This window comes from Anabas testudineus, chromosome 18 (assembly GCF_900324465.2).
Source record: "Anabas testudineus chromosome 18, fAnaTes1.2, whole genome shotgun sequence".
Lineage (NCBI taxonomy): Eukaryota > Metazoa > Chordata > Actinopteri > Anabantiformes > Anabantidae > Anabas > Anabas testudineus.
In genome coordinates, this window is record NC_046627.1 from 25,641,567 (window position 1) to 25,655,123 (window position 13,557).

Sequence of the window (13,557 nt, forward strand, 5' to 3'; positions counted from 1 at the left end):
TTCATTGTACGTATGTAGATTAAGCGAGTCTAAGATTTTTATCAGTTTGTTTTTTTAATGCAAAATATATAAAAAAATTTAAAACACAATTTGACATATTTTAGCTAGAATAATGTGGAGGTTGAGACCACCACCACAGTCCACACTCACACAGACTGTCAACACTAGTTGCTTCAAATAAATAGAGCAACAGACATCCAGTTTAATAATGAGTGTCGGCACAGAGCAGAAGCTTTTCAGCTGGAAAGTCTGCACACTGTCTGTCCCTGCTGTCTGTGCTTCTTGAGAGCAGCCTGACAGCTGCTTGTTGGTGTTAGGAGCCTGCATGGTACTGTAGGGACACAGTGAAGGGAGTCGAAACCATGCACTTTCCCTTATTAAACTGTAAAAATAAAACATCACCTGTTGGCTGAATAATGACAAATGTTACTGGTATAATGATAAATGTTCACTGACATGCGTACACCAATCATACATATACAAACCTACACGTTTATTGCAGGATTACACGGTACCAAAAATGCCCAGGCGCAATCAAAAGACTTTTTCAATGGTAGTGCAGATGGCTTTTTGTGTTTGCTCTTCACTACCTGGACTCTCAGCTATCTCTCTCTTCGTCTCTCCATGTCCGCCACTTCCTGCCTGCTTCTCTCTCTCTCTCTCTCTCGCTCTCACTTTCCCTCACGCCTCCTTTCCCTTTCACTCTCTATAGTACCTCCATTTATTCAGATTCCCCAGTGCCCGTTCCTCTCTTTCCGTCTTCCTCTCTGTTTCTCCCCCCTGTGGAGTTTCTCTTGTGTGATTTGGTGCGATGCTAAATAGCTTCTAAAACTGGAGACACACACACATACACATACACATACGCACGCACACACACACACACACTGAGGAGGTAGTGAACTGCTAATAAATGCAATTTCAAGGTGCATCAAAACATACTGTGATCCAACTGACCTTGATAAAGCAGCCAAGTATGGAGGGAAAGAGAGAAGGCAGGAAAAACTACAGAGAGAACAAAAAGGAAAAGGAAGTGCTGAAATTGTGTATTTCTACTTCATCCATACTTCTCTCCCTCTCATTGTCTGTCATTCTGCTTTTCTGTTTTGGCCTCTCTCCACATTTTTGTCGTGTTGTTTGGGGCATTTGATTTCTGCAGCTGCAAGGTCATTGTCCTCTCTCCACACACACACACACACACACACACACACGATACTGATTGCACTGTGAGTGCTATTAGTTGTTGTGGCGTTAAAAGTGTGTGAGTGCATGGAGAAAGGGGTCACAGATCAAGCAGGGTGTCATGTTTGTGTCAGTATCTGGTGAGAATTAATGGAGAGGAACCTGTAATAAAAATGCTCTGACAGCCTCTTGGTGAGGTAGGTGTGTGTTTGTACAATTTTAACTGGGTGACATGCACCAGTGAGGTTGTAGCTTGGACTATATATTCCAGGAAGAGCCAGTTATTTTGGTAATGTGAGAGTCACTTGTGTCTTGCTAACAACACATCCATTGTTCTTTGCACTGAGTAAGTCTGAAAGGAGAGCAGCAGAGAACCAGGGAGAAGAGAGGGGTGCTGAGAGCTGATTCACCCACTTGGGGTGAGCTGTTCTGGGACACGCAGTGCCGGCAGAGCCCCGTGGATCTGTGAAGAGTACCAGCTACTATACCTGGAGCAGGGCCAGGTAGCGACGAGAGGAGGGATGGGAGAAGGATTTACGTGCACTGTTAGATAATAAGCAGTAATAAAGCTTTTATACACCTTTGAGAGGTGTTCAATCTGTATTTCAACCAGAGTACAACACTGAGTTGGACACTTGCTCACATGGGAGTAATAAAGGCCTTAAGCGTTTTTAGACACAACTCCCATCACAAATACGCACGCACGCACGCACGCACGCACGCACGCACGCACGCACGCACGCACATCCCCTCAGGCTTAGCTAGTTGCCACTGGTTAAATGTTGGGTGCTTTGATCTGTGGTCTCTGTGCTCAACACACTTGCTACTTTGTGCTGCTGCTGAGAACAGACCAAACCCCAGATATCATGAGCACAGTGGGCATTTTGGAGAGAGCACCGAGTCAAGATGTGGCATTCATCACACGTCAGGTTTTAAAGAGAGCTTGGCTGCCATGTTTACATGTTGAGGGATTATGTTCATACTGGACCATTCTGCACATTCAGTGTCATGTTGTCTTATTAAAATTATTCCATACTGGTGAAGCCATTTACATTTAGTCATTCAGCAGACATACAAAGCGACATACAAGTGAGATACAAGGTACAAGACAAAGGCAGGGTAAGAGTCAGGAGGTCTTGTCTGGGTGAAAAAAAAAACGTTGTGAACTTTATCCAGAGTTTATCAATATATTTTTCTGGTATCTGATTTCTAAGATGACATGTGATGAAAAGAATGGAAACGAATGTGGTCAATGGGAGCAGACGTTCATGAGAACATTTATCTGTGTGTCGTGTAATTACAGGGTTGGGTTGTGGTATCTCGGATGTGTGGGTCACCTAATATGTGTGTGTTTCTGTTTCTGTGGCCTTCACAGCTGCTTGTGTGGATGGAAAAAAATTTTAAACCAGATGGGAGGTAAACCTCTGTGGTTCCTTCTAATGTGCAATGACATGTGCAGAGCTGGTGTGTGCCCCTGTCTTTTTATTTCTCATTTTGAAGATGACTTTCTCTGTCGTATTTCCGTTCCTCTCCCTGTGTGTTAACTGTCAGAAACATTAGCATTTGTCAATAGTGGAGATATTGAAGCGGCTCTTCCTTCTCACTGTTCTTGACACCTCCACTCCTTGTTCTTTTCTCTCTCGTCTTCACTTCTGTGCGGCTGTCTGAGTCACAATAAAGTCGCGATTATGGCACGACCTTTAACCTGTGCAGTAAAAGCACAGTGATGATGATTTAGTGTTTGTGTTTAGCGAGATTAGAAGTTTGCTTTACGAGTGTGTTGTCCGCAAAATCAGTGTCCCAAATCCCTCTCCCCTCTCCTCTCAACAATCCAGGCCAGCAGGCGTCTAATTGACACATCTATTATTGATCAGTTCAGTCTTCTTTCTCCATTAGCCTCTATTACTATCGGCTCCACTAATGAACAAGTTACTATAGTGCTGCTTAACCCTGTTCTTTCTTTTAAACTCAATTTTCCATTTTTATCATTGCTTTCTATCTTTTAGTATCTATTCACTCTCTCTTTCCTGTGTGTGTTATGTTTCTACTCACTATGTTTGCGTATGCATCACCCACGGAGGGAGGTAGTAAAAACACAAAGCAAGCATTGTGGTGGATTTATGTAGGTGTATCTGCAACAGACACTACGCTGACTTCTATAATTATTAAACCACTGTGTGCCCATTCATTTCCTGTGACACACACACAAACTGACCTTCTTCACCATGCGATGACTGGAAATGTTTCACATGACAAAACCTTTACTCTGACCCTTTGGTTTTTCAGGTGTACAACCAACATTATTTTAAAAAAAGAGATCAGATAGTTCTCACAGCGTCGTTCTTAGGAAAGTTATGTCAAGAAAATAATTCAGTAACTTTTCAGCATCGAAGTAGTCAATAAGCATCAGTCCAGTGTTTACAGTGTGATGGGTTTGTTTCTCAAAGCCTACGGCTACAATTAGAGTAACTATTTATTTTTATTGTTTGTGAAATTTTCTTTCACAAACAACAGGTTCATCTTTTTTTGTGGATAACTGATGGTACATGAAACCATGACTGGGTTTCTATGGGTTTATGTCCTACTATGCTTCAATCTCAAACAGCACACAAACTCTTTTAGCTTCAACCTTTAGCCTGTAACATTTGCGGTAATCAGTGACGCGAATCTGACACTTACTGGCTGTTTATTTGCGACATGCATGTGGAAACAGTCCTTGCATGTGAGTTCACCACCATATGCAAGGACTGTGGTTTCTGTTGGTTTAATGAGAAATGTGTGGGGTCTCTGTGTGGTTGTGACTGCTGCACATAAAGACAGTTGAGTTTTAAGGCAAAATCTGCACAATGAAAGCTGCTACATAGATTATCCAATTACACATGGGTATAATGTGTAGCATGCTGTATGGTAGCATGCACATACGTGCACACACAGTTTGCAATAAACCAGCCCATATCACTGAGTGATTGCATGAATATGTGCTCCTTTAAGTACCGTAGTGTGTACTTGTCTGCATCCTATAGCGATCACAAACTGAAACCTGTAATTTAGAGCTGCCGTTTGCAAAACACGAGAAAAACATCTGTGTGTATGTTTATGTGCATGTGTGGATGCTTGTACATTTGTGTGTCAATCCCTGTGGTGCACAAGAGAGTTAATCTCATGCCATTCGGTTTTTGTCCAGCCAGTTAACTCTCTCTCTCTCGTGCTGTTTCGGTCAGTTTAACTCTGCTTCCTTCTCTTTCTGTTTTTCCACTCTGTACTCTGGAAAAACATCTGTAGCAACAGGTTTAGATCATTAGGTGAAGGCGTTACGCAGGATGTATGCCCATTGAAACAGAAAGGACTATAAATTCTCTGGAGCAGATTGAAATAACTTATCACAAGCATTGACTCTAATATCTTAATACATGTTTTTCTTTTAATGTATTCCTCCATAGGGAAGTCAAAGGTTAAGGCTAAGCTACAGAACTGAGACCACTGAGCTGACAGCGATACCATGCACTGCAGCAAAGTAGATGCTGCAGGAAACTCATCGAGCTGAATTACTTGAATTTATTATTAACCACCACTAACTACAAAATAGGCACTGACCTCATCACATCAAAGGAAATGGAAAAGCAGAAGAGTCTTATATAAAAATACAAAACATTTGAATGTACTTTCCTGTAACGGCTGTGAGGTGCAAAGTTTGGTATATGAAATGGTACAAGTAATGTCATCCTTCTTTTTGTAGCTACAGTAGTTTGTATCTTTACAGACGTGCTCAACCTGTTTGGCTAGTCTCAAAATGAAGGTCAATGGTTATAAAATGTTTCAATTAAATAAGAGATAAAAACTATACAATAGTTTGAAAGTGATGTATGTATATTTCCTGATTAAATTGTTTAAGAAGGAGAAATGACTTGGGTTAATTGATCATATTGACCATTGTCAGAAAATTGTGACTGTACTATACGGTTACAAAGGTTTCCAGTTAAGTTAGATTTGTAGTTTCTTCCATCCATCCATTATCCTAACCGAAATGCTTGTCCTCTTAAGGGTTGCAGGGGTAATGGAGCTTATATCAGCTGCCAGTGGGAGAGGGTAGTATAGGGTACAACCTGCACAGGTCCGTCTATCAAAGGACCGACATATAGACACAAACACATGTTCACACCCTACAGTGACAAGTACCCAGAGAGAACCCAGGAGGAGAACATGCAAGACTCCCGGCTAGCCACTATAGCACCGTGCCGCTCTATTTCTACTTATTGAACTAATGTTTTCAACACTAATTGTCAGTGAACACTTGCCATTAGAGGTCAGTATGTGAGTATTCTGAATTGATTATGAACCTCCAATCCTCCCTTATGTACTCCGTGCAATAAAGACTTTGAAATGCCTGAAATTCCTTTATATTAAATTATTCATAATTGAGTTGGATACGACCCAAAGATATTATATGTTTATATTATGAAACTGGATGGCTGTATTATATCTAGCAGTACAGTCTGACTGTAGGGTAAAAATAACGGGACTGTGTTGACTCAATGACTCATTCATACATTGAGTGTCTCACACACACTCACTGGGCTTTATGTACACACACCCCCTGTGAAGGCTGGTGAGTGCTGCAGGCACCCAGCTTCTAAACCAACACACACACACACACACACACACACACACACACACACACACACACACACACACACACACACACACACACACACATGCTAATCCTGCAGGGCATAGGCGAATTTAGGGCAAGCCTGATTAGTAGTGCTACTGCTTATCACCCAGTGCCAGAGAGAAAGATAGAAGGGGGGGTGGGGTGGTGGGAGCGAAATTGGGGATGAGCAAAGAGATAGTGGGAGGTTGGAAACTGGGAGAAGGGGGCGAGAGAATGGAAAGTGCAGCAAAGTGCATTCACGCGGAGACATTTGTTACTAAGTGTCGTCATTGTTGCTTTTTATTTAGTCTGACTGCAAACAGCAACACACCCAAAGAAGAAACCTAATAAAATAAAATTAATTAAAATGAAAAATAAAAAGCACTGACGGAGAAATGAATCAGAGCTTGAGTGACCCTGGACCTCCTCCTTTTCCGCCTTCTTTCTCTTCATTTTTTCTTTCCTTGTCTCTGCATCATCTACTTTCTGATGCTCCTTTTCCGTCCTCCTACACCCTCTTCAGTCTTCCCCTTTCCTCCTCTCTTTATGCTTGGTAATCCTCCTGTTCCCTCAGGACTTTAACTTTCTGTGTGTGTGTGTAGCTGCTCTCAGTGAAGCAGAACCAAAGGAGAGGCCTGTGTTGCGTGTCAGGGTCATTTCGCATTTTTGATGTCTTCACCTCTGACTGGAGAGGAGGATGGCCAGATATGCACTACACAGGGGGCAGGTACCACTAATAAAGAACTCCTTACAACGGGTTTATGAGTTGTAGCTACTGTAATGACTTTATTAATGCCTAAGCCATCCTCTACTCTAAAGCCTGTGTTTTCTTATCACCACTTGCTTTGATCAGCTTGAGACAGCTTGTGTGCAGCAGCAGCAGCAGTATGGAGGAGATCCTGAATAATTCAGTTATTAAGGCTTTACAGATCACTTATACACCATTAATAACGACAACTTATTGCGGTACTTACAGTACTGGTAATTCAAACATTTCTCCTATTAATGGTTCATTAACATGTCGTGAACAATGAACACAGCTCCTTATTAATGACAAAGTCTCAGAGTGTATTGTTTTCACACTAACTAAAATCCAGTATGTGCACACATCCTTATCCAGTCCCAAACTGTCTGCAATGTGACCTTCATTAAAAACCACCTTCACTCTTGTTAAATGGTACCCTTATGTCCTAATTCACTTTTAAAGGTTGTAAAGATTTTATGGATTCCCAGCCTACCGTTTTTTTCCAGCGTGACAACAGCGCGGTCAAGCACACACCGACAATTTGCTCTGATAGGACAAACTGGTGTTTCATTTAGATGTTGATTTCAGGGTCAGAATTGGTTTTATATTTTTAATGTGTGCCATAAAAGCTCTTACAATCTATTACATTTGCCTTGATGTAATTTGCAGACACACTGGAACACAGGCAGAGGTTGGTGTGACTTGAATACATTTAACTCAAAGGAAAACATTGCTGCTAAACAATGTTATCGTCATATACGGCATCTATGGATACATGGCTGCTCTCGCTGACAACGCAATGAATTTCAGGAATTCGTGTACAGCGTCTAAGAAGCACACGTCTTACACTTCATGGTATGCAGTGAATCATGTCTGTAGTTGCTCTTTGTGTCGCGTATGATTATAAGTAAATGAACTGCAGCTGCAAACACTTGAGAGAAATGAACCATTTTCGACTTCAAGTGTGACAATACAGGAGCGAAGTGACGGCGCTCTGTAGAGCTAACAAGTGCACATCTTTGTTGCCTTGAAGGCCTATTTACTGAATGGGAAAAAAAGGAGCTGAAATTGACCATGACCACTACAAGATGAAGACTGTCTTTCTGTTTTCCTTCGCTCTCTCTTCATCTGTGTCATACAGGCATCCACACATGCATTAAATAAGGCTTTTTGATGTTTTGTGAATCCAAGATTAGAGAACAACATGTAGGCCAGAGGAAGATATTTTGTCTACACAACATATTCATGTCTATAACTGCACATTTTGAATGTTGCATTTTCAGTTCCTACTCTGAAACACCCTTTGTTAAATTGTCTCCCCTCCTCTGTCTGACTTTAACACACTAGAAACAGCTCTTGAAACAGGATATGCCTGAATAGCTGACTTCAGTCATCAATCAAAATAAAGACAATGAACCGCTTAGGAACAATAAGAACACTGCTGGAACAGACACTGTATTTTTGTTGCTGTAAATTATACTCAAATGAAGCTACTGTCCATGATAACCTCATATCTATGCAAAATAAAGAGCATATTGTCAGTGGAGGTCATTTCCATTGTCTTTATATAGGGTGATAAAACCGTAGATTCTTGTTTTTACTGAAACTAGGAATTAACATACAATATCAACAGAAGCGGAAGAGTTTATAACTAATTTATGATGTTGTTGATGCTTTTTCTGGCATGACTTCAACATTGACAATATTGCTATTGCCTTCACCCGCACAGTGTTTTCCAATGTTCACACTGTGCAGTCTTAAGATAGATGTTCCGATGTTGTCTGACGATGATCAACCACTGTTTTGCTGCCTAGAAACCCTATATAACATTTCCAGGTACACTCAAGGCAAGGAAGTATGCAAAAATAATTAAAGTAGGGAAATAAAAACTGTATGCATTGAACGTTGTTTTGTCATGAAGATAATACACAGCTGAAATTAACAACACAGGTGAAAAATTTGTGGTTTTTAAAAAGCACATTTCATCTTTACAGCTCGAGGGTCGTCTCAATATGCCACTCTTCATAATGCACTCAATAAAGTGTTAGCATAGGGTAGGGGAGCCTGCTAATGGGTCTGCTGTCTGCTGGTATATTCCTGTAACCTGTGGAGTGCGTCTGCCCTCGACTGCTGCTGAACAATTCAGAGGAAACTGCAGCTGGAAAATGGCATTGAGTGCATGTGTGCTATGAATGTGCGCTTCTGCAGAGTGTGGGACCGTGTGGCTCGTGCAGCTGTGTCCTGCCTTACCACAGGGTGTGTGTGTGTGTGTGTGTGTGTGTGTGTGTGTGTGTGTGTGTGTTCAGAGACTGTGGGGGCAGGAGCATGTGCGCACCTCTCTGAATCTCTTCTCTCCATCCCATCAGTTTTGATTGACATATGAAGGAGGGAGGTGTATAATTTATCACTTCCTGGTTGGTCCAATCCCACAATGCCCTGCAGCCAGAGACCAGAGTTGGTCCCCCCAGGAGCAAAAGCCAGTTTATTAAACCCTTAATGGACATGCCACACACACAGAGCCACACACACAGACTGTGTTGCTCTCTCTCTCTCCCTGGCTGCCTCTCAGTCATGTTTAATGTATAATGAATGAATGATTCATGGCAGGAGAGCGGATTTTGTATTTTAGGACTACTTATTCATTTATACTCACACCAGTCGCTTCCTAAAATTATACCCTGGGTGTGATTTTTATTTCAGCATCTATAAGATCGCCAGGTTTTCCAGACACATTATTGGGATTATTTTTAGTGTGCAATTCCTCGCTTCCTGGTAAATCTTGTCTTTTCCAATGTCCCCAGTTGCATCAATGTTATGTCACAGCATTTAGAAAGCACTTTCTTTAGTTGCCACTGCTATATTTTTAATATTTATTTATCCAGGGAGGACATGCAAGGACGGCAGGGGATGCACGCCCTTTTATACAGCAACACTCTGCTGCACATCCATACTTGAAACTGCTCTAATCAATATTTTTACATTAATAATTGATCAAATCACAACAGTTTATGATATGTGAAAGGTGTTGCTTATAGTGTTGAATGTAAAAACAAAAATCTAGAATCTCGAGTACCCCTCAGCTCCATGGAGCACGTAGTCGTCTTGCAAACATGTGTCTTTTGGTAATGATACAATCATACATTGCACATGCGCGCGTGAATGGGCACGCAGGAGGTGATATTTGATACATGGTGAGCTGCAGGCTCCTGCTGTTAAAGAGAACGCCTTTACCCAACCTGCAGAGCATCCTCTCTGCCCGTGCGACATGTGTCAACTCAAATGTTTTTGCTACGTACGTCATTAAAGAGATAGAAGAAAAAGATGAGACAGAAAACAAGAAATCGCCTGTTCTAGTTCTTCCTGAGCCATGCGACAGGCCTGTTTTTTAGTACACATGTGCCTGAATGTGTAGGGTTAGAGGTGTATGTGCAACTGTGTGTGCGAGGGGGGCAGATGGTGTAGCTCTAGGAATCATCTCTCTACATTAGGGTGCACAGCAGGTGGTGGATCTGTGTGCGTTTGCGTGCGCACATATGTGTGTGTGTGTGCTGTCACGTCCTACACAGCCGACAAGGACCAGTTTACAAGGACATCTCTTCAGACCTTGCCTTTGGCCTGTGTCACTAACACTTATGTCTGCTTTGCTGCCTGTATGTGTGTGTGTGTGTGTATCAGTCCAGTGAGAGGAAATAGGCTGTAAAGTGAGTTTGAAGAAGTGATGCTGCAGGGTGATGAAAGGACAGATGTGACAGCAGAATCCACAAAAGGGACAAAAGTATGACAAGAAGACAGAGGGAATGAGACTGAGGGGTCTCTAATGTTTTATAATTTCCCTTCTCATCTCTTTCAACTTTCATTTGAAGTCAGTTTTGATGGACAGATTGAGGAAGAAGCTGTGTGTGTGTGTGTGTGGCTACTTCTGTCTGCATCTGCTTTAACATGCTGCCATTTCCCCTCTTCACATTGGCTGATTTTCAGGAAGTGGAAGCCCTCTGCAAGCAAATCGCAGGCCAGCTCACTATTTGACTGCCTGGAGGCTTTTAGCTGAGCAGATGGCTCCTTAGTGAATGAGAAATGACATTCATGTGAAATGTTAGGAGAAACAGACGCAGACTGGCTGGATGAGGGAGTCGGGATGGAGGCAGGGGGAGAGAAAACGCTGTGATTCAGTTACAGGCAGATGTCAGTTTGTTGAGATCTTTTTTTTTACCCCCTTTTCACAGAACGACTCAGTGAGGCTCTAAGTGGAAAACCATGTCAGCGCAGAGTGTCATTCATCAGAATATCCTGACACGGTACTTTGAGTCCCATCCTCCATAACAGGAACAGAGCATGATTGTACGAGTTTAAATCTTTTAGTTCACAGCTGCCAAATTGGGGGTCATGTTCTTTCAAATTCCATTTGTGGACCTCAAAGGATTTCCCTCCAAAGATGTATTCATTTACAGTAATTTGTGGAAGGCATCAAGTTCTAACAGTAATTATATGTCAACTGTTTTCCTTTTTGTAATTATCTCATAGAAAGACAATAAGTGTTGTTTTCACCTTGTTTCTTACGTCAAACGTCTGCTCCCTGTTCAATACACTCCTTTAATAATATGTCCTGTTGTCATCTCCTCTCCTCTGCGTGCAGAATAATACAGGGTGTGTCCATGTGTGTGCTTTTGTTCTCCCCTCTTTTATCCCTCTTCATTATCTCCCATTTATCTGTAAATGAATAAGGCCCATTATGGAGAAGGAATGCTGTTTGTTTGCTTGTCGCATACTTATGAGCGTTATTGGTATGTTTCATAGCTGCATGTATGTATGTGTGTGTTTTTAGAGATGCAATAAGATAAGTCTATTTAAGAGATAAAGATTAAAATATAAGAAGCGTGTAACCACTGAAACAGCCTTGTTCATTTTCACACGCTGAAGGATTTTGCTGTTACTGCCTTACTTGGTCTGGTATGTGCACATCGAATTAGACAAAACACAAGCAAATGAAGTCAAGAGCTTATTGCCAGCATGTTAACAATAAGCAGAGAGTTGCCTGCTCAGTTAAACGTAAAGTAAGCGTACTGATGCTTTTGGTGCCATCACCGGCCACATTATTTGATTCAATAGTAATATTAAATATATACGATGATTAAATGCAGCATCTTAAATTAAATTGTGAGTGCGTGTGCACGAACACGGGTAAAGGCTTTGTTAGTGCCTTTAGTCATTTCTCATAATTCTTTTTATTGTGCAAGTACAGTGAGTATCGTACAGTGAGTAATGTTTACTGGGCCATATGTAATGTTTTGTTCGAGGTAATTTACCATTGCAGGCTTTACTTATTAGCATTAGTATTTAATCCATCCCCTGAGGAGTGATGTGTGAGAAAGCGTGTTCCCTTCTATGTTGTCTGCGCTGACGTTGCAAGTATGGTGATGGGGATGCAGCGCAGAAACCAATTACTGGTTCCACTTTCATTGAAAATGAGACTGTCTCTGTGGACTTTCTGTTCTCCGTCTGAACATGTCTGGCCTTTTTCATGAAGGTTAACAAAGGTCATTGTTGTAGGACTTCAGTAAAACCGCTAAATCTTTTACACACACACACACACACACACACAGGTGGCATATGTACACACTAACACATACACACACTGTCTCAGTGTCTCACTTCAAAGGCGTTCAGAACACAGCTGTGTGCTCTTTCCTAGCAGCTGGGGCATGAACACAAACACACACACACACACACACACACACTCATATGTTTTGTCTTGTAGTAGATGACAGCAGGCGGACCGTTAGAGGTACAGTGACTGAGTGAGCATCAAAAGCTGGGACACAATTCAAAGACTTGGACTTAGTTGAAGTGATAGATCTGAGATTAAACAGATTAAATATAGCTAAGATTACACATAATGTATTATGCAGAGGCACAATTTAATGTATCATCATTTTACATGATTTGGCTTATTGTATTTCTCCTCAGCACTGGCTGCTTTGACTTAATATGAAGGAAACAATATTTAAAATAGAGACACGTAGGAATATAGAAGGATGCTAGGAGACATAAAACTAGTAAAAATGTTTGGCGTGTATATGGTTGTAAAGAGAGCATGAGGAAAAAATGATTCTCAGAAGGATTAAAAGACTTAATCTGTAACTGTGATTGTGTGAGAGGGCAGGGTGAAGCAAAGGTTGCTCTCATCTCCCTCCCTCCTCTCCATCCCTCATCTTTTTATCTCTTTAAACCTCTCGCTGGGAATCTAGGGTTTGATATATTGTATTCCTTCAAACATGTGTTCTCGCAGTCACATGGCGGAAGGAGGCACTAAACAAATCTACCTGGTTTCATTTTTGGATCTCGTCGCTGCAGCTTCCTGTCAACTTCAGCTTCTTCCAGCTCTCCGAGTGCATCTTTGTAGAATTCGTGTTGAACCTGGTGATTGACGTCAGCCCTGTTGTTGTTTTCTGAACATGTAAAGATCTTACCGCTCTCTCCTCTCCTCTACGCCCCACAGTTCTGGATCCAGAGAAGTTCGAGGGCGTGTCCAACTTCAGCACCTTCTTACTGGAGCGTTCATCAGGCGTGCTGTTCCTGGGAGCCAGGGATGCCATATTGTCCATGGACACCAATGAACTGGACAAACCACCACGTAAGGTAGGAAGACCGTATTTGTGTGTGTTTCAGTGACAGAGAGATAAAAAGCTGTAGCTATACTGTGTCATATCACATTAAATTGATGTTGTTACTGTGAATTTGACTGATTTGATGTGTGTGGTTTTAGATAAATTCCCCTGCAGAGCTATGATACATTTTTTACATAGCTTCGGCTCATTATCACTCACTCTTGGCTTAATTGTTGATCGTATAAGTAATGCCTGTGAATTTTATGTTAGTACTTATGTTAGTTTCTATTAAAAAGGCTTATTGACTTATATACTGAAAACCCAAACGCATAGCAGCTTTGGGCCAGATCATTCATCTTTCTCCTTCTGTTTTCTTC

General features: G+C 41.6%; 1 protein-coding gene across 1 annotated transcript in view; it reads left to right on the forward strand.

Annotated features, from left to right (window-relative positions):
- sema4f (sema domain, immunoglobulin domain (Ig), transmembrane domain (TM) and short cytoplasmic domain, (semaphorin) 4F) overlaps positions 1–13,557 on the forward strand; it is a 45,078-nt gene that overhangs the window by 22,566 nt on the left and 8,955 nt on the right. The window contains exon 2 of the mRNA XM_026353008.1: positions 13,072–13,211. Coding sequence (XP_026208793.1) covers positions 13,072–13,211 — 140 coding nt within the window. The remainder of the gene's footprint in view (positions 1–13,071; positions 13,212–13,557) is intronic.